The sequence below is a fragment of the Alosa sapidissima genome, chromosome 15 (assembly GCF_018492685.1).
Source record: "Alosa sapidissima isolate fAloSap1 chromosome 15, fAloSap1.pri, whole genome shotgun sequence".
Lineage (NCBI taxonomy): Eukaryota > Metazoa > Chordata > Actinopteri > Clupeiformes > Clupeidae > Alosa > Alosa sapidissima.
This window is the reverse complement of record NC_055971.1, coordinates 23,758,137-23,781,548: the sequence shown is the minus strand read 5'-3', so window position 1 is coordinate 23,781,548 and position 23,412 is coordinate 23,758,137. Positions and strand designations below refer to the sequence as shown.

The following is a 23,412-nucleotide window of genomic DNA, read 5'->3' as shown; positions in this document are numbered from 1 at the left end:
CCTGTCAGAGCCTCGGTCAAACTGTCTGCCCTCCGTGGAGTGAGAGACGCCGTCATGCTGACCGAGTCGAGGAGGACACCAAGGAAATCCGCCTGCTGGCTGGGCTGCAAGTTGCTCTTTTTCCAGTTGACCGTGAAACCCAGGGCCTGGATATGGGTCAGAACCGTGTTGGTGTCGTGCACCACCTGCACCTGAGATGGGGCACAAATTAGCCAGTCGTCCAGGTACGGTAGGATCTTTAGGCCCTGGACCTGCAGGGGGGCTAGTGCGGCTGCCACCACGCGAGTAAAAATTCTGGGGGCCAGTGAAAGGCCAAATGGGAGGACCTGAAACTGGAACACCCTGCCTTGGAAGGCGAAGCGGAGGAAGGACCTGTGTGCTGGGCAGATAGGGACGTGGAAGTACGCGTCTTTTAGATCCAGAGACGTAAACCACTCCCCTTCCTGGATGGAACGAATCACTATTCCAACGTGGACCATTTTGAATGGCAGCACCTTGAGGTACTGGTTCAAGGGCCTGAGGTCGAGGACCGGCCGGTAACCTCCGTCTTTTTTGGGCACAATAAAATATTTGGAATAAAACCCAGTGTGCCGTGCGTGCAGCGGTACTTCTGAGATGGCCCCTTTCAGAAGCAACTCCTGGACCTCCTTGACAAGCACGGAATTTAAAAGGGGGTCTTTCACAGACGTCATCTTGACCCCTGAAAACGTAGGGGGCCGCCGTCGAAACTGTAGGACTCCCCACATCACGCGTCAGCTGGGAGTGGGCTGACAGTGCGGCATCCACCAGGGCCCTTGCATCATGGTCCTCCGGGCAAGGCGGCCACCAGTGCGCGAACGCACGCGCCGACGTACACCAGTGGACAACTGGAGAAAAGACACACAGCAGCCCGCACCTCGTGCAAGACTGCACCTAGCAGACACAAACAGCTAAACTTACCTTTTGCAAGTAGCCTAGCACACAACAACAAAGCTAACAAGAAGCACACAGTAACATTAGCGCCTAAGCGGCCGAGCACATACACGCTGATCAGGCCCACACAGGTTCCAGCTGCCAGAGCAGTAAACAGAAATAATAACGGTGGCCCACGCCGGTGCGCAAACGCACCCAGCAGGCTCACACCAAGCCCAACTAGCCGCAAACAGCCAGATAAGGTACACAGTAGTTAACAAACAACAACCCGGAAACCTGGCACACACAAAAGGAAAATAACACTGAAACGGCAGCCCGCAGCAGTGCGCGAACGCAGGCAGCAGGCTCACACTAGCCCCTCCGCCGTGCGGTATGGGGTGAACTCAGGAAAGGCGTCAACAAGTTAAACAAAGTTAAACGAAGTTTCCTGAAAAAAACACAGGTTACTGCCACATGCAGACTAACAAACACAGTCAAGCAAGAAAGCAGTGAAAGTACATACTCACGTATCACAGGTCTCAGATGAGGCGATCAAGGTGAGAGACTGAACCGGGAGCAATCTCCGCTATTTACAAGCTCGAGTCGTTCTGCTTCCGGAGGTCATGGGCATGACTTTGTTGACATATGGTCTCGGTGATAGGCAGAACGAAGGTGATCATTCCTTTTTTAGACCGTAGTGACGGTCAGAGTGAGGTCGAAACAGATCTACTTCATTCCACCACATATCAACTCATTTCTCAACTTGCAGGACAAACTGCCGTTACTGGTTCTAAATGGATGGTTGCTATGACTAAAGGCCAGTCTTTAGTTCCGTCTCTCGTTTTCAAGCGGACATATCCCAGGATTCTGATAAATCTTAATAAAATCGCTATTTTATGTAGCCTACTGCCATATAAATAAGATAAAGGTCACCTCAGTCATATGCTGCAATGTTGCTATGTTCTAAACGTCCGTCAGATCGCTATTTTATAGCTCTGATGCAACGTGACAGTTCATTTAAACTTTACAATGAGTTCGGCGAATTAATATAGTGTGATAACGGCCAAAAAACTGGAGCTACTTCAGTGGGCAATTAACAAAAAAATAATTGATGTTATAAACACTGCATCACAATAGGAAATTCAACCAAGCAGTGGTATAATGAATGAAATGGTGCTACCCATTCACTGCCCTTATTAACCTTAAGTGTCCAACTGGCTAGACAGGTACAGTGGGTCAGTATCACAGTCACCTTACAGAGACATGAGAGAAGGCGGCCCTCACTGACCTTGACCTTCACACTCCTCACCAGGCCCCACATATCTGCTGAAATACAGAGGTGTGTGTGTGTGTATGTGTGTTTCTGTGTATGAATATCCTCTGTGCCCAGGTGCTAGGTGCTATTGTTAAGACACAGGGACAAATACAAAAATATATCTATTTGTTATCAAGCTCCAATTAGTTGAACAACAAGAACAAGCTTTGTTTTGTCATCAAAAGGCTAATCAATTATCCACAAGTCTAATTATTGCCTCTTTGTTATGTACTGTATTGTCTGTAATTAAGATCATGCCTGTATTGCATTTGGGGAATAGTGAGAGGTGATTAGCAGTGTGTTCATTTAGATGATGATGCAAAGTCTCAGACAATCTTTCCTAATACCCAGAATCCTCTGCAGGTGTCACACAGGCCTCATGTTTGCCAGGAAAACTTTATACTAAAATATGAACATGTAACCAATAACCAAGGACAAGACAAACTGGCTTACATGATAAGTGTGACCTACAGCTAAGAATTACCAAAGCACACAGGTAACGAGTTGAGACTGATACAAAAATATATTTATTTTCCAAATTGTCAAGTGTCACCAGCAGTCTCTAGAACGAGACTAATAAAAACATGCAAAATGTATTAATTCAATATCCTAAAAGTTCTGTATACGTCTTTAAAAAGCAATGATGACAGTTTGGTAGGGCACTCAACATAGGCTTCAAGTTTACAAAGAGCCTCCACAAAGATCAACCAGGACGGGGTCTCCTCACAATAAATAGTGGCACACAGGACACAAAAGAAAACAAAAGAAAAGGAAATGTACGATTTACAGCACAGCAAAATGGCCTGGGCCAAGGTAAGGTGCACTACAAGCTGAGCAAACAAGGGTGACCACAGCAAACACTTAGGAGTGAGGAGCCCTGCTTAAGATTATTACCTTCTGGGGATTAATGCAGCACTTAAAGCTTAGGTCTGAGGGTATCACAGATACTTTAAGAGTCTGCTAATTGTTCACAGTGTAAGTGTACTAAGCATAGAGTTATAGCAAATCTAATTCAACCTATACAACGAGTCATAGAACCCTATGGCTCAGGAGTACCAGTTTCCAGTATGGATGTGCTAAGTCAATGGGTAAACCCGTTGTAAATCTATGAACTAATACCGCCGGGAGCATATAGACCCTATGACCCCGGAGTAACAGTCTCCCGTATGGAAATACCGTGTGAATGCACTAAGCAGCCATCAGTAACTCTATGAACTAATACTGCCGGAAGCATAGACACAACAGTCTCCCGTATGCATGTATCGTGTGTATGTGCTAAGTCAGGAAATAGCCGTCAGTAACTCTATGAACTTATACCGCCGGAAGAATAGACCCCTATGCCTCCAGAGTAACAGTCTCCCGTATGGAAATACTTATGGTAGTATGGTACTTATCTATGATTTTACATCTACAGCTACAGCGCAATCCCTTGCAACGGGCCAAACATAGGCCTTCAAACACCAGTATGGACAAAATCAGTGTGGCACTCACTGATTTTGAAACAGAAACAAACAGAACGAAAATAAACCAAGACAAAACAGTGGCTATTATCAATACCAACACAGTCGTTCCTAAAACAGATACAACCATAGTTAGTAAACTACAACAATGCGCTATGAATGCAGTAGGTGTAAACTTCAAATGTTTGTACCTGCTCCGTCATGGCAATGCTGTTGACATAAATTCCCGAACCCCTGCGTAAAGCAGTCCAACCTCCGTGTGGATGCAGCTCGCACTGTAACAGTTGTTAAAAAGTAGCAGTTGTTACGACTGAACTGATGTTAGTTAGTGCATTTAGAACAAAACGGGAGGTCATACCTAATAATTGACACAGCAAGGGTACGGAACTTCCAGTGTTTGTTTGGCATATCCCTTGTCCATCAAAGTTACTATGCGCCCAGTCTAAAAGCATTCGTTAGGTTAAAAACCCCCCCACTAACACAAAACGTTAAGGGAACGTTCGGGAACGTTTTTATGGTTCCCTAAAGCAGGGCTGCCAACTTTTCAAAAAACCTTGGAGTGAGATTTGGTGGGGCCAACCAAAATTTTGCTGCGGAAATTTTTGTTTGGCTCATTCAGCATTATACCGTACAGTAAAAAAAAAACGTACATCAGTGGTTCTCAGGTGTAGGGACCAGGCATGGATGGATTATGAACTTTCGGGCCCCTGGGCCCACATGTATTAAGGGCTCCCCACTAATTGTCGCATATGTGGAATGGGGGTTTGGGGGTCCTCCCCCAGAATTTTCTTCATTTGTTTGATGTGATTTCCTGTATTCTGGTGCATTTTGGTAGCTTAGAAATCTAGACACACCCTAGCAGCAGCAAATTACATTTGCTTCCAGGGCTAGTCTAGCAACTCTCCATTGGCTTGTGAGCTCGAAAAATTAAACTTCTATCAGGCCAATCAAATCGTCTATAGAGTCATTAGGGGGGCATAACATAATGATTGATGGCAGAGTTGCAACGGTTTGGCTTAAATTCCCTGCTACTTGAAAAAAAAGAAGATGGATATTGCTGTTGGCTAACAGTGTGACACGAGTTACGCTTGTTTTGAGATGGCAAAAGTTTGAACTAGCCAACTAGCTCCGCTGGTGGGAAAACGCATGGGACTCAGTGCTGTCCTATTGCGTGCAGAGGGAATTTGAAAGACAACCGATTATCCCACCCCTCGAACTGAGCACTGCGAACGGTGAGTGCCCAGACCCTACATTTTAATGTGGGTCTGGCTCGTCAGGCTAGCATTTTGGGGATGGCCAATACTAAATTCAATCAGATTCATAGCCTACATCCTGATGTGTTGATATTGAGGCAATGATTCCATGCAAAGGCTTGGGCTTCAGGGCACCCTGACACCTTGGGCCCCTGGGTCTGGGCCCAGAAGGCCCGTGCAGTAATCCATCCCTGGGACCAGGGTCCCAGAGTTAAATGAACATTGGTATGAAAAGGATCTAGCCTACTACTAGGACCATGGGCGTCAGAGGCATTGTGAAAGTGGGTGGGACATTTCCGAGGGGGGGTATGGGGGTCCTCCCCCAGAAAAAAATGTTTGGACTAGATGCAATTTCCTGAATTCTGGTACATTTTAACAGGTTATTTAGATACTTCTATATAACAAAATAAAGCCAGCCTACGAAATTAATAAAAAGTAAATCATGCATAATTTAAAAATAACTCAATAGGCTACTTGGCTACGCAATAAGGTTTCCATTACAGCACCGCAGACGTTCAATGAACGCATGAAAGCGGATGGTTTGTTTGAAATCCCGACACTCTTTCAACTACATGGAACGTAATAGTGATCATCAAATACCTCCCCAGATTTCAGTGCCCATCAGTCCCAACATTTAACAATATAATCAAACAGTCCAAAAGTAAATTAAATATCAAACTAAACCGAAAATGTCATGCTTTTGAAGGCCTACCAGTATGCCGCTCCAAGAAACGCATGTCTCAAAATAAAACTCGCATAAGAAATAAAGGGCTGTCTCGAATACAATCCTGCCCCTAAAGGCCTGTACTTTGTCGACCCCGGCCATAATTTGAGGATTTACAGTATCTAAGTAGACAAACTGGCTTCAGATATCCAACAGAGTGAATAGAGATTGTGCAGTCTTAGCTGTGGTTAGTGACGTGATGCTGTTAATGAGTTTTACATAGCCTAGCGTAAACCTATAGGTTATTATTTATTTGGCGTACCTATAAGGCTTTTTACCTTATCAAAAGTGAGGGGGATGACTGATCTCTTCAACACTGCGGGGGATTTGGCACTTGTCACTGTGTGTGTGACAGAAGAGGAATGGGAGAATGCGTGTAACAAAAAAAAAAAATTATGAGCGATTTACGCACAAATGGGAGAATCCAATGAAAATGACAATGAAGCACTAAACAGATGCTGAAAACAGCACTGGTATTTCGCACGGCAAAAGTGTGTGTGTGTGTGGGGGGGGGGGGGGGTGTTTTGTAAGAATTTAAGAAATGTTTGTATATTTTAACTTTTAAATGCATCAATCAGGTGCACTTTCAAAATAAATTCAGAGGTCAGACTTGCTTATTTTTATGGAAATATTTGTGCTGTAGCCTAAGCTATTTTGCACTTCAGAATTATAACCATGCACACACAGGAATAGTTATGGTGATATTGCAATAAGTTCACAACCACAAAAACATATGCTACATTTCACAGTTCAGAAATGTGTGTACATTTCAGCACTCCATGAAATTATGCAGAAGTGGTCACCTGTGTTATTCAGCTAGTTTATTTAAGATAATATATTGGTCATTGTAATGGCCATAGCCTATAGCCTACATGCTATTCCTTTTTCAGGATGTACCCATATCTGCATGATGTGAATGTTTGCATATGGCTTATGTCAGGCTTTATATTAATATTTGTGTCTCGTTATTTGATTTTCTTCATATTTTTGCATTAGTCACTAGGAAGCATGCCGATATAAATATATTCGTTTATCTGTAATGGGATTGGCTGGAACCTGACAATATAAGAACCATGATAGTGGGATAATCTATGGCTGAGCAATTTACAAAAATGTATGTAGGCCTACTGACAAATAGTTTACATTAGAATACATTATAATTTCGCCCCAATGAGGCTATGTAGAAATGTGTTGCAATTTCAAAACCGGATTACTCAGGAACCACTTATTGCACAGAGGCATGCTTTATATCCTCGTATTCGGTACGGTTAGCTGTTTATTGTGATATTGGGTTTGCCACGTGTTGTGTGAAGGGTTAGTGAAATATTAAGCCGAGAGTAATGGGTGTGCACTGTGTGCAAAATGCAAATACGATTAGCCTAAATTGCACGTCGGTTCAATGTTAATTTTCTCGCGAACCATTTATGACAGCAACTTGGCGCTAATATCATCGGAAAGCTTAGATTCCGCACGTTCACCTGATGTGTGATATCATATGTATAGGTTTAATTTAGTTGAACCTCATCTGCCAGGTATTTGACCTATCAGGTTGACACTTCAGCGTGAAAAATACTCAATAATACTCAAAGCATGCGCCTGGGACGGCTTCTGAAGTAGCATCGCAAATGAGAGAAAATTTAGAAAATTCCACAGACAGGGGATGCTCTTGAACCCTCTCACCGACTTGTGCTTTTTTTTACCGTATTAGGTGAATGAACTTTAAACAAGAATCTATCAATAGAACACTTTTCACAACTAAGAAAATTCACTTCTTTCATTTCACATTTCACTTCAGTTCAATCAGACAGGCTCTCCCTTACACGTAGGCCTACCCCCACGCCAGTAGGGGGAAGACAGCGCCTCTGCCTTCAGGTGATCGATTGAAGTCTTGTCCTGACTTCCGTAAGCGGGCTCTGTGGAGCGGTGAAGTCCCGCCCATTCTACTCATAGACATAATATAGAGTGGTGAAGTCCCGCCCCTTCCGTTTGCCTCCATGGGACCTATCTTTCAAAAAAAATTGAACGGCAGTCTATAATTATTTTCTGGTACCCATATGATGTTTGTCAATTTTAAAGACAATTTTTCATGTAAAGACATTTGCAGTTTGTTTCGTAACTATTGAATTATAACATTGTGAAAGATCGTAATTCCAACGACTACAAACCCCATCAGTCGCGCTAGTGACGTTAGCTCATTCACAGCCACACTAGATTGTACAAACATACCAGCAACAGGTCTTAATTGGGCTGTCCTTGCCGAAGAAAATACCATGAGTCAGAGGATTAAACACATCAGGTAAGTTGTATTCGTCCATAGACTGTACATTACATACTGTTAAGTGACATAGCAGGCAGCAAGATGCAACCGTTAACTAGCATAACAGCTCTTATCGTTTCATTACGTTGGTGACGTACATCGTTCGAGACGAGAGTGGATTCGCACAAAACCAACATAACTTTTGAAGTCTATCGAACAACAGTACTTTCTTGACGTGAAAAATTATCTTTTAAATTCACACACATCATATGTGAAATTTGTGGCACAATTCAAACTGGACCAAAAAATAATTGTTATCTCTCCATTAACTCCCGTTCATAATTTTTTGAAAGACAGGTCCCATGGACCGGAAGTAGAAGGGGCGGGACTTCACCACTCTATACATGTATATTATGACTATGATTCTACTTCCGGTCCATGGGACCTATCTTTCAAAAAATTATGTAGTGGCCCCCGCTCTTGCAGCCACCCCGCCCCCCCCCCCCCCCCCCCCCCCTTTCTACCACTGCGGCCGCCCTGCCGCCGCCCCGCCCAGCAGAGACCTGTACACCATCTTCCACGCCCCTACCGGCCCTGCCCCGTTAAGCCCAGTGTGCCATCTCCCCTGCCCCAGCGGCCTGTCCCGTTGCCGTGCTACCCATCGACGCCCCGTTCCACTACAGTAGTGGCCCCCGCTCTTGCAGCCACCCCCCCCCATACCCCCAGTGCCTATAGAACCATCAGGAGGCACTGCCCCCCCCCCCCCCCCTGCTGTATTCGGCTGGTGGCCGTTTGGAACAATTATCCCTCTCCCCATCTCCTTTTTTAGTAATTAACTCTTAATAAAAGCATTCTTTGTTTCTATATCTGTTCTCTGGTCCATTTGTGGGGTGGTGAACGTGTTGCTCCTCAGGGAAGAAGGTGTGGCAGTGTTGGCGAGTAGCGCCCCCTGCAGGTGTCAAAAGCATTCCAGGATGGTGCGTGTGCCTGGAAGCCCTGTCTATAAGTTAACATTTATACATGTATTTAAGAAACCAGTTGAGTCATATATTTCCTACCATGGAACTACTGACATTCATGTTTATTAACCTGGTGCATATCATGTGGCTGTTCTGATGTATTTGTCTCTTCCTGCCTTTTTTTAGGTCAGCAGATGTCACTGCCTCCACCACCTGCAAGTGAGTTTTTCTTTTTAGCGATTGTTTAATGTAACAGCATAGGTTTATCTTTTGCAAATGTCATGTGCAAGAAACCTACCATAAATGAACTGACCAATATTCATATTTACTCTCTTTTTAGATGAGTCAACACCACACAGGCAACCAGCTCATTGCCCAGAGCTGGATGGGTCTATTATAACGTCTGCAACTTCATCTTGGGACCCAGTTGAAGGTACAGTGTCTTTGAATTTTCCATTTCCAAGTAAATACAATTTCATGACAAGGAACTTGAGAGTAACTAACTTTTTTTTTGTTGTAAACAGCACAAGTGACTCATCACACAGAGGGAGGTGGCTTGGCCATGGAGACGGAAATAAGAGGTAAGAAGACTCACTTAATTTGTTTACATATTCAAGTATATATTGTATTTAACAACTAAAATTAACACCATCCATTTTTCCATAGCAATAAGGACAACCATTACCGCATGGCACAGTGAATGGACGCATTTGAGGAGAAGATGGACGAGCTGCTCATGCTCTTAAGGAGCTCCCAGTCACCTCCCTCTGCTCTAGTCGATGACATATTGCTGTCGTCCTGCTCGACAGTCACTGAGCTGCAGGAGAGGAGGAACAAAATGCCCTCCCTCCAGGACTTGTACTCTGGGACCTAAGCGGGCAGAGAACATCACCAAAGACTCCACATATCCTGCACACACACTCTTTAACTTCCTCCCCTCTGGCAGGCGCTACAGATCCCTGCACACAAAAACAACCAGACAAGAACAACTATTTTCCCACTGCCGTCACTCTCCTGAACTGCAGATAAGTGGGGTCATCCCCACTTTGACCATTCACCTGCACATTACATACTTTATCATTCCAATATGTGTCTTGCACACTACATTTGCACTATTACTTTGCACTCTACATCACACTCCATGTGTACTTATATTGGTATTATGTCTTTTTTCTATAGTTGTTTTATTGTGTTGGTATCTGCCACAATGTATATTGTTGTCTCTATTGTACAGTATGTCTGTCTATTTGTTGAATGTATAGAGCACCTACCAAAGTCAAATTCCTTGTGTTCGTATACTTGGGTAACATGGCGTCTGATGTTTATATATATTTTTAGACAATTTTTAGACCTTTTATATTTTTTTGTATTTTGATTATTTTATATTAAAGTTATAAATCTCATCCATTTTGCCTGTTTATTAATTTCTGCAAATATATAATAATGCATTCCTGCTCATGCAGTTTAAAGTAGTTTAAAGTAATAATAAAATTGGTATGCAATGTTAGGGTTGCAATGTTAGGGGAACGTTCCCTAAATGTTGCAACCAGGGTAGGAATTTCACGACGGCCATGGCCGTCGTAGCCCCTTGGGTTGGCCGTGACGCCCCTTTGAAAATCAGAGGTTTACAGGCCACGGTGGCCTTGGTGCCCCCTTCTTTAAATATTCTGCTCTGCGTCCTACTAATAGCGCTATATATTTAGCCTATGGCCTGTCAAAATAATCTTAGCATTCACAGCGCAAATTACGCAGTGGAGAAAGTGACAGCGCAAGAAAGAAAGTGCGTCCAAATTAACCCATTCTTCTCAGTTGAACTACTCACAAAGTAGCCTACTCATCACACAGACATCACAAGTATCACATGAAAGAGCTTTTTCTCAGCTTTTAAACGATGTTAGCCACTAATTGCTGTGGTGAACGGTTCGCGAGAAAAGTAAATAATATCATTCAATTTACAGCGGGGAAAATAAGTATTGAACACGTCAACATTTTTTTCAGTAAGTATACTTCCAGTGTGGCTATTCACATGAAATTTTCTCCAGACATTAGTATTAACTTAGATAATCCACACATATTAAAAAATCCAAACATTAATGTCCATAAGTAGAGTTATGAGTAAAAAAGTGGAACACCACAGGTAAAAAGTATTGAACACGCCTACTGAAATTTCTTAAATACTTTGTGGAAAAGCCAATATTTGTAATGAGAGCTTCAACGCATTTCCTGTATGATTAAACTAATCAGTTGCAGTATTCAGGTGTGATTTTGCCCCATTCTTTTAAACAGATAGTCTTTTAATATTGAAGATTCCAGGGGTCCCACTAGTAAATCCTGATCTTTAGGTAACTTAATCCCGTTTTGAATTTGCAGTAAATTTCAACATACATGGATGTCTCCAAATTTGGGATTTAAGTTTTACACTGTGTTTAAAATTGTTCCACATTATTTCATAACGGGCCAAATACAAAATAAATATTACAAATGTCGCCTAGATATCGGTAAATCAGAGGACAGCTGACTATAAGAGTTTGTGAAAGTAGCCTTAATGATCACAAAATGCTAAGCAGGCTATTTGAGTTTCTTAAAGCTGAGCTGTGCCTAAATTGTTCAATACATGATTTCATAACAGGCCAAATATAAAATAAATGTTAAATATAGCCTAGATATCTGAAAATATTAGATGATCAGATGATTTACAGTTATATGTAATATGTCATGTTTTATGTTTTTGTAATGTTTCATAGGCTACAGTGATGCAGGTCTAGCAGTGAATACAACTTTGATCATTTTTATAGCATACTACTGTATAGTTAACTTTGGCTTTGGTGCCCTGACATGTGGCCTTTGTGCCCTCCACCAAATATGCCCAACTGAAGGCCAAGTGGCCTTGCCCCTAAAATGGTGAAATTCCAAGCCTGGTTGCAACGGTTAGGGAACGTTAGGGGAAGGTTTCTAAAGGTTGCAACGGTTAGGGAACGTTAGGGAAAGGTTCTCTAAAGGTTACAACCTTTAGATAACGTTAGGGGAACGTTCAGGGAAGTTTTCTATAACCAAGAACTAACGTTCCCGGAACATTCAGCAAACTTGGGAACCAAAACTTACTCAAAAACTAACCTTCGGGGAATGTTTGAGAACCAAAAACCAACGTTCCCGAAACCAAAAACTATGGTTCCCAGAACGTTCTGGGAACCATAACTTGTTAGCTGGGACTTGACTACCACAGCTACAATACATTTCTATGTCTGCTCAAACATAAATAGCATACCTGTGTGAAAGCTCTAAACCACCAGAGTAGTCATCCTATACGATATGCTATGCTTCGTTGCTGAACTGAGGACAAGTATTCTACCAGCGACGACTCGGCAAAAGCACATGTTGCCTTTTGTTAATGAACGACAAACGAAATCAAACGATACTTTGCCACGGACACAAGACTTTATTCGTCCCGTCAATCACGTAAAAGCCCCCCTCCCCAAATCAACAAACAGCTCCTGCTGCAGGCTACATCAGTATCATGACAAAATAGTAGGAGACCATTTAGTTTATTCAATTATTGATCATTAAAATTAATGATCAAAATAAACACACAGCCTTTTAAAAAGTCTTTTGCTCACTTGCTTGTGTCCTTCAGATATATCATAATGTATCCAGCAGTGTTCTCATTTCTCCGTGGCAACGTGACTCATGGTACAACTAGCATAATACTGATTTGCAGTGTAAAACCATCTCAGAAGTCGTGTCATGAATAGTTGTCACTGTCCACGGAAAATGAAACGGCCAATCTCAATAGGTCATTGTCAATAAGTAATTAACTGTAAGATGCTTTGATATCTTAACATGTCACATGAACTTATTATAACATTAAATTTGGACAGCCCTCATGACGTGACGGCATGATGAGCGGTTACAGTAAGTCTGACGTCACACCGTTTCCGGGCCCAACAGCTCCTTCGTCCAAAAACGTTTACTAGCGCAACTAGCCTGTTTTTATAACCTGTAAACCTTGTCACCATCACCTCCATTTTAGTAAGGGTTAAAACAAATCATTTGACTCTTAACAGAGTAATTAGTGTAGCTGTGCAGTTAGATGATATAGTATGGGGTAATGTCCAGGCCTCCGTGAAAAATATGATTTGGTTGAGTGAGTGAGCGAGTGAGTTGTAGAATGACAATTGTCTAGGCTGTTCTGAATAGCTTTTCGTAAACATACAATTTTCTTTTACTGTCTATGGGAAAATAACAAGCACTCTGGGCCCAGTTGGACCCGGAAAAATAACTGGATAAAGATGACAGACATGAAAAACATTGTCAAATCATTGGATCGGCTGTCATGATGTGTATTGATTCTGCAATAACATGTTTATATATGTTTATGACATTCTTCAGTCTTCAGTCAGTCAATGACATTTAGTTCTAAGTGAAGTCTTATACAATATGATGGATTTGATGTTGTCTCCCAACATTAGATAACAATTTAAAATTCCCAATGCTCATTATTCAATTCAATTGTGATTATTACATCTGTAGTTCAGTTATCATGATGCATATAATACACTGTGATCTGGCATATGTATGGACCTACAGTAGTCTAAAGGGGCGTTGTTCTGGCTTGACACCTTAATTTCTTTTTTTCTGCGGTTGGAAGGGTGAAAACGACTGCATCAAGACCAAAAGAAGCATATCGTCTAAGCACAACATAAAACTTCTCATCTCTCAGGCCATATATGAGTGGGCTGAGACAGCGGGGGGCAATGAAAAACACAATAAAATTGGAGTATCTGACATTAATAAACAACATAAAATCAATCTTCAGCATGGCCATCTCCACAAAGGGACACACAAACTGAGTCAGACACAGCAGCAGCTGGAAAGTGTGCAAAATCACTGTCCTCAGACCCTTGTGTGTGGATTTCTTGTTGTCAGAAGATGCAGTCCGTGCTGCCTTCAGGATAGCAATGTAGGTAAATACAATGACAGAAAACATGAGTACAAAGTACATCAGTAAGAGGGCTTTGCGCACCTCGTTCACCCAGGTCTGCACCTGCATCAATTCCACGCTGCACACCACGTATGTGAGCAGAAAGGCGGGCGGCACCAGAGAGAGGAACGACACAAGCGCGAACATCGGTATCAGCGTGCTGACCACCCATATGACCACGAGGCCTCTGCGTTGATTCCTAGGGCTCGAAATGTCGGCGTGGCGTAGGGGCATGCAGATGGCCACATAGCGCTCCAGACACATGGCAACAAGCGTCAGAGGGGTACCGATGCTAAGCCAGCTCATCAGAAAACACAAAGCACAGCAGGGGATCCAGGGGATTGGAAACTGGAAGTAGTTTCCGGTGAGCACCAAGTCGGTCAGCAGCATGAGGAAGGAGTCCATGAACAGCGTCTGGGCAAAGAGGACGTAACGCGTGTCTGTTCTGAAGGCCTCCTTCTTCAGGAAGGTGAAAATCATGAGAAAGTTGACATAGAGGAAAATCCCAACCAGTACCTGTACAAGCAGAATCTTCTCATTCAAAGGCCTGGACAGATAACCAATGGCAGTTGTGTTGCTGCTCCTGTAATTTTGCATCGTAGCAAAAAGGTTTAAAAGACTTTTGAGTTATCTGTGGTATACCTGTTACCTGCTACACATAGTATATCATCTCAAAGCCTTAAACATATGAATATCAATTAACATCATTCTCAATTATTATATAAATTACAATAGCACTCGTAAAAACAAGAAGACAAGCTAAATAATTTAAGACACAAAAAACAATCACAATTGTTAGATCATTTAAACCAAGTCTTATTAGAATAGATGTGTCCCACTCTACAACGTTAAAACATCGCCTTGGACAAAAGCATCTGCTAAATCATATAACCATAAAAAAATATTCTGTGCAATGTCTGTCATATATTTATAGTTGGGTGAATCTCAAAAAGTTGTTTCGTAATAGTTGCTACAGCAACACCTGATAGGGGAGTGCTGAGTTAATACTGTATGTCATGAGGGCTCACCTAGTTTCATTGATGGGCAAGAAGCAAACTGCATCGTATATGAATTTAAGTTGTATGGAGTGGGGGAGCCTTGCACTGACCCATCTGTGTTTGCACACAGTGGGATCCTCCTGTGTTGGCATTAAATTAGCAAAATGATTTTGTCAACTTGTTGAATTAGTTCTAGAGTAGGTCATACACAGCAGTCTATGTACTGTATGTTCATTCCTTTGCTTCCAGCTGACCATCAATGATCTTTTCTTCATGGATACAATAAGACAAGACAATATTCTGTATATTCCCTGTTTGACATTTTGTATGGTGAGGGAATCATACACAAGAACTGCCCAAGGTCTTTACATAGTAAAGTTACATTGTAAAGTATTCATTGTACCACTGACCTTTCATGTCATCAATCAATTTCAGGTCAATGGTACACAGGGTTGAACTGTGCCTTGTTTTTAGTCCATTGGCTCTTCTGGTGCGACAGTCTAGGAAGGGCTCGAATACAGAGGGCCAAAAAGTTTCGAAAGGTTTATCTATTTTTCAGTCAATCCCTGACTCCACAGTGCAAAGATTTTTTTCTTCTGCACTTCTGTACTTTGCCCAGGATGTCTATAAAAATATAAAAATCTTTCAAGACTTCGGCTAACTTTTTGGCCCTCTGTGTGTGAGGCATTCCTGATTGTTCCTGATCAATCAATTTCAGAAAACTGTCAGAGAACAAATGTCTTTCTGGAGCAACAAAGAAAATTTATAAAAATGTGAATTTACATTGTGTCACTTTAAATTAAGATATGAAAGTAGCTTCACACACACACACACACACACACACACACACACACACACACACACACACACACACACAGATAAACACACACCATTACCCACACAAAAACACTCACAAGCAAACACACACACACACACACACACACACCATTACCCACACACAAACACACACAAGCGAACACACACACATCTAGAACTGTTTATCATGAAGAGTTTTATAGCCTGGGTCTTTATGTGCTTCAACTCAACCTGCTTATATTTGGGACAGGCGTCGATATGAGCCATGCCAATAATTCCTTCAACACAAAACTTTGATGGAAAGATGGGAAATGCTATGAAATTGAATAATCAGAAAATGGACACATATTTGGACTTTTTGGCCACCAACGGTAAGGCCACAACAACGGTTTGGCCACTTTCTTTTGCCTCTCTACCATGCTGGTAAATCTGAATGAATTTGTCCATAGCCTACGTTGCTGATCATGGTTTCTGTATGAACTATACAATTGCATTGGAGAGAATTTAGCTGATGTTCATAATGATAGAGATTTAAACACTTAGGAACTTTTTTGTGCACTTATGATCTAGATCAATGCACTACCTGTTCTCCAGAACACTAATTGAAATGTCACATTTCATTACTTAGGGCACTTTGGGTTAAGAACACCTGGAGGAGTATATCATCCTCATCATCATCATTCATCATTATCATAATCATTATCATCATAATTCTCATTACCTCTTGTTTCATGTCATTGATTTCGGGCCTATGTACTTGTCCACTAATTATTCAGGCTGGTATCTTCTGTGACCCTGACCTCTGACTGTGCTTTTCAGACTCAATAAGAATTCCTTTGTGTCTCTGACGAAATCTGTGTTTGTGTTCTGTTGTTCAGGGGCTCTTGCTACACGGGGGACACAAGTGCAATATGTTCTGCTAATTACATGTTTAATTAGTGTACAGAATGGTTGTTGTCAAATTCATCCATGTTTTCCTCATTAACAAGTTAATAAATTATTCACACTATGAGCTAATGACTGTTTGCAAAAGCACCATGTTGGCTTTTTTAGTTAATGATATTCTTTGTTTTAATGTTGCTTGTTTTCTAGGAAATATTGACAAGCTGTGTGGCATGTAGGCCTACCTAAAGATGATGCAATTCCACACCTGACAAAGTGGGAGCATGGATGCAGGCCTCATATTACAGTAATATGATTTGGTAAGTGGAAGTAGACATAAGATAACGTGCAAATAGCCCACAAACCACAATTAACACACTATGCAAGCATAAGCCCTGGCACAGAGTCGGACATCCCGGTTCCAGAAACCTACCTGTGCACTTAACACAGGTGATATCACTACTTATCTGATCTACCTGAGAAGTCGGGATGTCCTCCTCTGCTCTGGCATTGGACCTTAGAGAGACACTCAAACTAACACAGACACTGGCATCAGACCTTAGGCTCTTGTAAATCACACAGTAACATCACTTTAGATATGAACCTCACTCAACTCAATTCAATTCAAGTGAGCTTTATTAGCATGACAAATAGTGTTGCATTGCCAAAGCAGAACTTTTTACATAGAGAATGCTTGGAATATAGTACATGGTAAATACATATGTATCCAAGATTAACAAACAAACTGGTAAATGTGTATGTATGTGTATGTGTGTGTGTGTGTGTGTGTGTGTGTGTGTGTGTGTGTATGTGTTCGCATGCATGTATGGTGTTTGTCTGTGTCTGTGTGCCTGTGTATGTGTGGTGTGTTCTTGCATAGAGTAATGCAATGCACTCTCATGAACTCATATGCGCAAAGAGTTTTAGAGTTGTCAGTGGTGTGTGGATGAGTGAAAACAATGTGTAAAATGAATCTGAGGCTTGGTATTGATTGTTCTCTGATCATTTTTGCCTAGTCATTGAAGTAGTATGTTAGAAACATGAATAATTTATTCATGGATTTAGCTGACACTTTTGTCCAAACCGCCTTACATTGTAGGGACAGTCCCTTAGGAGGTGCTCCTTGCCTAAGGCCACAACAGTGGCAATTGGAATTGAGTTTCTTAGCCCACTTCAACTGGCCATCAAATCATTGAGAAATCCAATCAAAGAATTTTTAACATAAATAGACAGTGACACGAACAGTCTGTGAACACAAAAATACTACAACTTTGTATTATTGGCTATAGTATTATTTTATGTATGACTGTACAGACATGAATTGCAATAGTACATTTTCTTCAATTCTCACATAAGATATAAAGTAGGGCCTCATGCATTGGGCCTTAGTTTGTGCATGATACATGTTTTACAAGCAGACATCTTGAAAAGGTGTCGCCATTGTTAAGAATAGGATAACAGTCTGTTGTTTTCCACAACAACCCATTGTGATTATTAAAATGGACATCATTTGCAACGTTTATCCTTTAGAGATACAGGTCAGTCAACAAACATATTGCGTGAGTTCTGCGTGTAGGAAAACATCCTCTGTGATGTTTTCCCATCCATCTATGGGTTTGCAAACAAACAGAATTGGTACCACTAATTAGTCTTTGAGGTGATGAGAGATAATTATGGAACGGCAAGCTGGATAATTACTCTCCAAAGGCCTAATTAACATCTAAGGAGCAATGTCACCTCACAAGCACCTCCTTAACCTGCATGGGCAAGTGTTTGCCAAAGCATGACAATAACACTGCCAGGTTCAAGGGTCATTTCTTCCAAATGCTTTTGCTTAGGCTAATTGTGGACATCAGTACTCTGAAGTAAAATAACTTCCAAGTTAAAAAATCACAGAGAATCACTGACAGATGCTACTCAAGAAAATAAAAAGGTCATGTGTCGCCTAAAACTAAGTATTACCACGATTTAGTTGAATTTCTTATGACATGTTCTTCAGAACATTGATTAACATTGATATTTGGACATACATTTACCCCGTATTACACTTGGTTACAAACTGTCGGGTTGTGACAGAGTAAAAATTAGTGGATTAACAGAAATATAGAAAGTAGCAACCATTATACTGTATTTATGTTATTGTGATTTTACAAAGCTAAGGTTCAACAGCATGGTGTGATCTGGATATACCAGCATGGTAAAGAGAGGCCAGGAACTAACTGGCTTTAGCCATGCAACCATCCATGTAAAACTATTAACAACAGTTTGTCTTGTTTGTATTTGTAAGTTAATAAAAGACTGTGACAGAAAGAAATAATCCTACCAACAAGTCAGCTTTAATGATCAAAAGCTTGAAATGATATACGACTGTAAAGATGATGTCGCTCTGTGTATGTGTTTGTTGCCACATTACCAAGTTTATGGCTTTCTACTACCTATACATGTGTCATCCATTATTAGATAAGAAAGGATTCCACACAATACATAGAGGGCCCTTGTATCAGAGGTGATGCTTCACAGATTCACCCGCAGATGTTTAGTACTCTGACCTAACATACTTCGAGATGCCGTAGTACACTTGTACTGTAGTTTTACTGTAGATTTTTTAGGCCCTAATTTAAGGAAAAGGGCAAAGTCTGTCAAAAGGGGCAGCCGTGGCCTACTGGTTAGCGCTTCGGACTTGTAACCGGAGGGTTGCCGATTCGAACCCCGACCAGTAGGCCATGGCTGAAGTGCCCTTGAGCAAGGCACCTAACCCCTCACTGCTCCCCGAGCGTGGCTGTTGTTGCAGGCAGCTCAGTGCGCCGGGATTAGTCTGTGCTTCACCTCACTGTGTGTTCACGGTGTGCTGTGTGTTTCACTAATTCATGGATTGGGATAAATGCAAAGACCAAATTTCCCTCACAGGATCAAAAGAGTATATATACTTACTTGAAAAGCTAAGTGTTCATGAACTAGCATTTGTATGGCATGTGGGAGCATTGACCTGACCCTGACCATGGTGATAAATTAGCAAATTGACTTTGCCTAGAATTTAATTAGCTTTAGCTAGAGTTAAAACTTTGCACTTGCCCAAGCACGTACTTTTGGCCATTAATACTCTATATAAGGCAGGAGCCAGATAATGAGGCCTTTTCATCTTTCCAGCATTTCTCAGGCATTTCATCCTGTTTTAAACATGAAAATACAAAGTCATTGTCATTGTTTACCCTGTTCGAGTCAGACTGCTGCACAGAGCACAATGCACATACTGTATTTCTGTTACTGTATCTCATGTATTTTCATGTAAAGTAAAGACTTCACAAAAATACATTTTTTGTAGCTTAAAAAAGTATTGGACTGTTTTATTTACAATTTTCAGACTAGATAGACAGAGGATCACCATTTCTTGGTCCTCCAACATGATCATCAATAGGATCAACTTTTTCTAGTCAGTGCAACACGATTCAAAAAGCAGACAGTGTGAGCGTGTGTATACAGTATGGCATCATAGCCCCTTGAAATAACAATTCATCTTAATCTCAATAAATCTTGTATCATTTCACTCCAGTAGACGCCTGATAATCAAATTATTCATTCATTTACTTCAGTCTGGCTTGAAGCTACAATATGAAGACCTAAAAGCTGGAGGCCATCCTTTAGAAAAATTAAATATTTGCAGCAAACTTGTAGGTGATTTGTGGGAAACAAATGAGTTCAAACAATTTTTTTTATTTTATTTTACTGTCTATGGAGGAAAACGAGCTGCTCTGAAAGCTGTTGGACCCGTAAAGAGATTTATTATTCCATTATTGCATTAATAGCCAAATAGACCCTAAATAAACTAATAAAAAAGAATGTCACAATATGAAAGGAATACAATGTGTTTTTCTGTCACCATGGCGAAATTTCCAAATTTGTCAGAACCAAAACTCTTCTGTTCGTCCCTTGGAGAACTCCCCTCATGCTGATTATGGTCTATAATACTTTATATAAGCGGCACTCTCGCCACCTCTCTAGACAGGTATCACTGGATGGCACGCCAAGGACCCTTGGTCAGGTGCAAGACTGAATAAGTGTTGTTTTGCCAATTGTAACTGACAGGATAATTTACTTTATTTTGTATTATGATGTATTGTGATATTGTGGCCAGTGGAATACGATTGTAGTGATAATGTGCATAATGAATACATGTATAATTATGAAATCATATTTTGTCAAGCTCTGTGATAATGAACAAAGGTTGAATATATCCAACTGATTTTTTCATTTTATTTTGTTCTTTGAGTACTCCAAGTGTCTGAGTACTCTAAGTGTCCTTTACCTAATTGCTGACTGTCTTTGACAGTACTTGTTGAATTACATTTCTAACATCTGATTCTCAGACAAACCAGGGAAGAGAATGCAAAATACAAGTGAGGGTGGCTTCTCACTCCCTCCTGTGCAGGTGATGCGACCACTGAATGACCAGGCAATCATCGTTCAGGTGCTGATAAGCCTGTTCCTCTACATTGACCTCCTCATGATCGTCACCTTCTTCAAAAAGGAAGCCTTCCACTCCGTCACGCGCTACATCTTCTTCGCCCACACCCTGATCTGCGACTGCACCTTCCTCGTCATCTCTGATGTGCTGCTCCTGCTCAGCTACCTCCGCATCATCATGCCGACCAGCCTGTGCATGCTGATCTGTGCTGTGGTGGTCAACCTGAACGTGGCCACGCCGCTGACGCTCACGGCCATGAGCGTGGAGCGATACGTGTCCATCTGCATGCCACTGCGCCACGCCGAGCTGTCCACACCGCAGCGCGCTGCCCACGCCATCCTGGTCGTCCAGGCGATGGCCTCGGTGCTCATGCTGGTCACGATGATCAGCCTGGCGGTCGTCATGCCGCTGGACTTTTACCTCTCGCGTCGTGTGTGCAGCCTGGAGATGCTGCAGACGCACGCCTGGCAGAAGAACCTCACCAACGCCGTCTCGCAGTTCTACTTCCTGCTCATGTCGCTGGCCATCTGCTTCTGCTACGTCAAGATCATGGGGGTGGCGCGCGTCGCCTCCGGGGCCGACCGCAGCTCCATGAACAAGGGCCTCCGGACGGTCGTGCTGCACGCTCTCCAGCTGTTGCTCTCACTCATCCAGCTGTGGTGCCCCTTTGTGGAGTTGGCCGTGCTCCAGATCGACCTGCACATGTTTGTAAACCTCCGATATTTTGACTATGTGATGTTTATACTGGCGCCGAGGTGCCTGGTGCCCCTGGTGTATGGACTGAGAGACGAGAGCTTTCTGGCGGCCCTGAAACACTACGCGTTCTTTGGCTGCTATAACAAAATCACTCCTGTGACAAAAGACAAGAAAAATCACAGGAAAGCGTCACAGAGATTGCAGACTTAGATGTGTTTTACAAAGCAATTGTTCAGATGCTCACTGCCTGACTAACCTGACACTTCAACACTTCAATGGATCGGTTCCAGATGGATGAGTGGAGCTAGGCCGAGCGAAATTCATCTGGCTAGGGTCAGGTTACTGCCTGAGAGGTTCAATCATAAATCACAGCTATAGTAAACCTCAAAGATATTTCATGCATGCATGAAACATGAGTTGCATTTAAGCATACCATAATGTTAATTTGTACAGTCATGTGATTAAATGTCCATGTCCATCCTGTTCTTCCACCTTCGTTTGTACACTTTTTAGTTTTTAACTGTTATATTCTCCAGAGAACAGGAAATAGTATTGTCAGTACCAGACATGACAGCTTGTTGTATGACACCAGATCAGCCAGTTATAGACTGAAAGCAGCTTCCTAAACATGAATGTTTTGTAAATGTATTGTAAAAATGGAACTGTATTTAAAAAAAAAGTATACTCATTTTCTAATACTGAAACAAAATGAGACAAAACACAAATAGTTATTTTTATTTAGTTGTGCATTGCATGAAATATCCAAGTAAGTGTCATTTTGGCCATTTGATTTATGACAGAAATGTCTCAAGTTACCCCACCCCCTCGTTACAGGTTAGGTCACATCAGTACTTTTAGACTGTTGGGGAAGAAAGTTGACTGGCATACAACAGGAGCCAGATACTGACCAGTGCAAAAGAAAGGGAAAAGGAACAAATATCTGCACACTGTCTTCTTTGCTTCCAAGGTGATTTAATGGCACAGCGTTTCGACCACTGGTCACATTTTAGGAGCAAAGTAGGCAGTGTGTGCAGTTATTTTTTCTTTTACCTTATCTCAGCATCTAACCATGCCAGGAATATACTGATGCACCTTAGCTGTGTGACCGAAGCTGGACCGAAGCTGGTCTTCAAATGTTACACTTTCTTACACTTACACTTTCAAGCAGCTCACTGTAAAATACATACGGTGGGTGACTGAAGCTGGACCGAAGCTGGTCTGTTACACTTTTTATTGTAAGAATGCAAGCACACAAATATTTTTTACAGTCTATGGTTGTAATATATAGATGTGTTTGCATTCTTATGCATTCTTTTTTTCTTCTGGATTTTTACCCCCCCAGAATTTGTGTCAACAATTCCCGGGACACTAAAAGACAGAGCTGCACAAAACTTGGTGGCCATGACACTGAACCATTGTTTTTCGTTTTCGTAGTGCCGGACACAGTTTTATGTGAATATCTCGAGAACCGTAGGGCCAAGGATGACCAAATTATTTTTGTATGTTGGTCTCCAGGGGCCATGTCAACACAACCCATGTCCACACACACACACACACACACACACGCACAGGCATACACACAGGCATGCACACACACACGCACACACATAAACACACACACTCACTCATGCAAACATAAACACACCCACACACTCACACGCACACACACACACACACACACACACACAAGAACACACACACATGCAGGCAACCAGGCACAC

The 23,412-nt window shown here is 41.9% G+C and overlaps 2 protein-coding genes and 2 long non-coding RNA genes across 4 annotated transcripts; 2 read left to right on the top strand and 2 right to left on the bottom strand.

The window, feature by feature from the left end:
• Positions 1-3,363: 3,363 nt before the first annotated feature.
• On the bottom strand, positions 3,364-12,238 carry LOC121683893. The gene is made up of 3 exons (XR_006022944.1): positions 12,125-12,238; positions 4,025-4,108; positions 3,364-3,941 (listed from the first exon to the last, which is right to left on the bottom strand). It is a non-coding gene; the product is annotated as an uncharacterized LOC121683893 (long non-coding RNA).
• Positions 8,970-10,191, top strand: LOC121683892. Its single transcript, XR_006022943.1, has 4 exons — positions 8,970-9,078; positions 9,200-9,292; positions 9,384-9,440; positions 9,526-10,191. It is a non-coding gene; the product is annotated as an uncharacterized LOC121683892 (long non-coding RNA).
• A 1,209-nt stretch (positions 12,239-13,447) lies between the features above and the next one.
• LOC121683459 (odorant receptor 131-2-like) lies at positions 13,448-14,434 on the bottom strand. Its single transcript, XM_042063093.1, has one exon. The coding sequence runs from the start codon at positions 14,432-14,434 to the stop codon at positions 13,448-13,450; it is 987 nt and encodes a 328-aa protein (XP_041919027.1).
• Positions 14,435-20,962: 6,528 nt separating this feature from the next.
• Positions 20,963-21,901, top strand: LOC121683458 (odorant receptor 131-2-like). The gene has a single exon (XM_042063092.1). The coding sequence runs from the start codon at positions 20,963-20,965 to the stop codon at positions 21,899-21,901; it is 939 nt and encodes a 312-aa protein (XP_041919026.1).
• The last annotated feature ends 1,511 nt before the right edge of the window (positions 21,902-23,412 follow it).

Bases quoted from the DNA above. Each gene is read 5' to 3' on its own strand.
- LOC121683459 (XM_042063093.1), bottom strand. From the start codon at position 14,434: ATGCAAAATTACAGGAGCAGCAACACAACTGCCATTGGTTATCTGTCC.
- LOC121683458 (XM_042063092.1), top strand. From the start codon at position 20,963: ATGCGACCACTGAATGACCAGGCAATCATCGTTCAGGTGCTGATAAGC.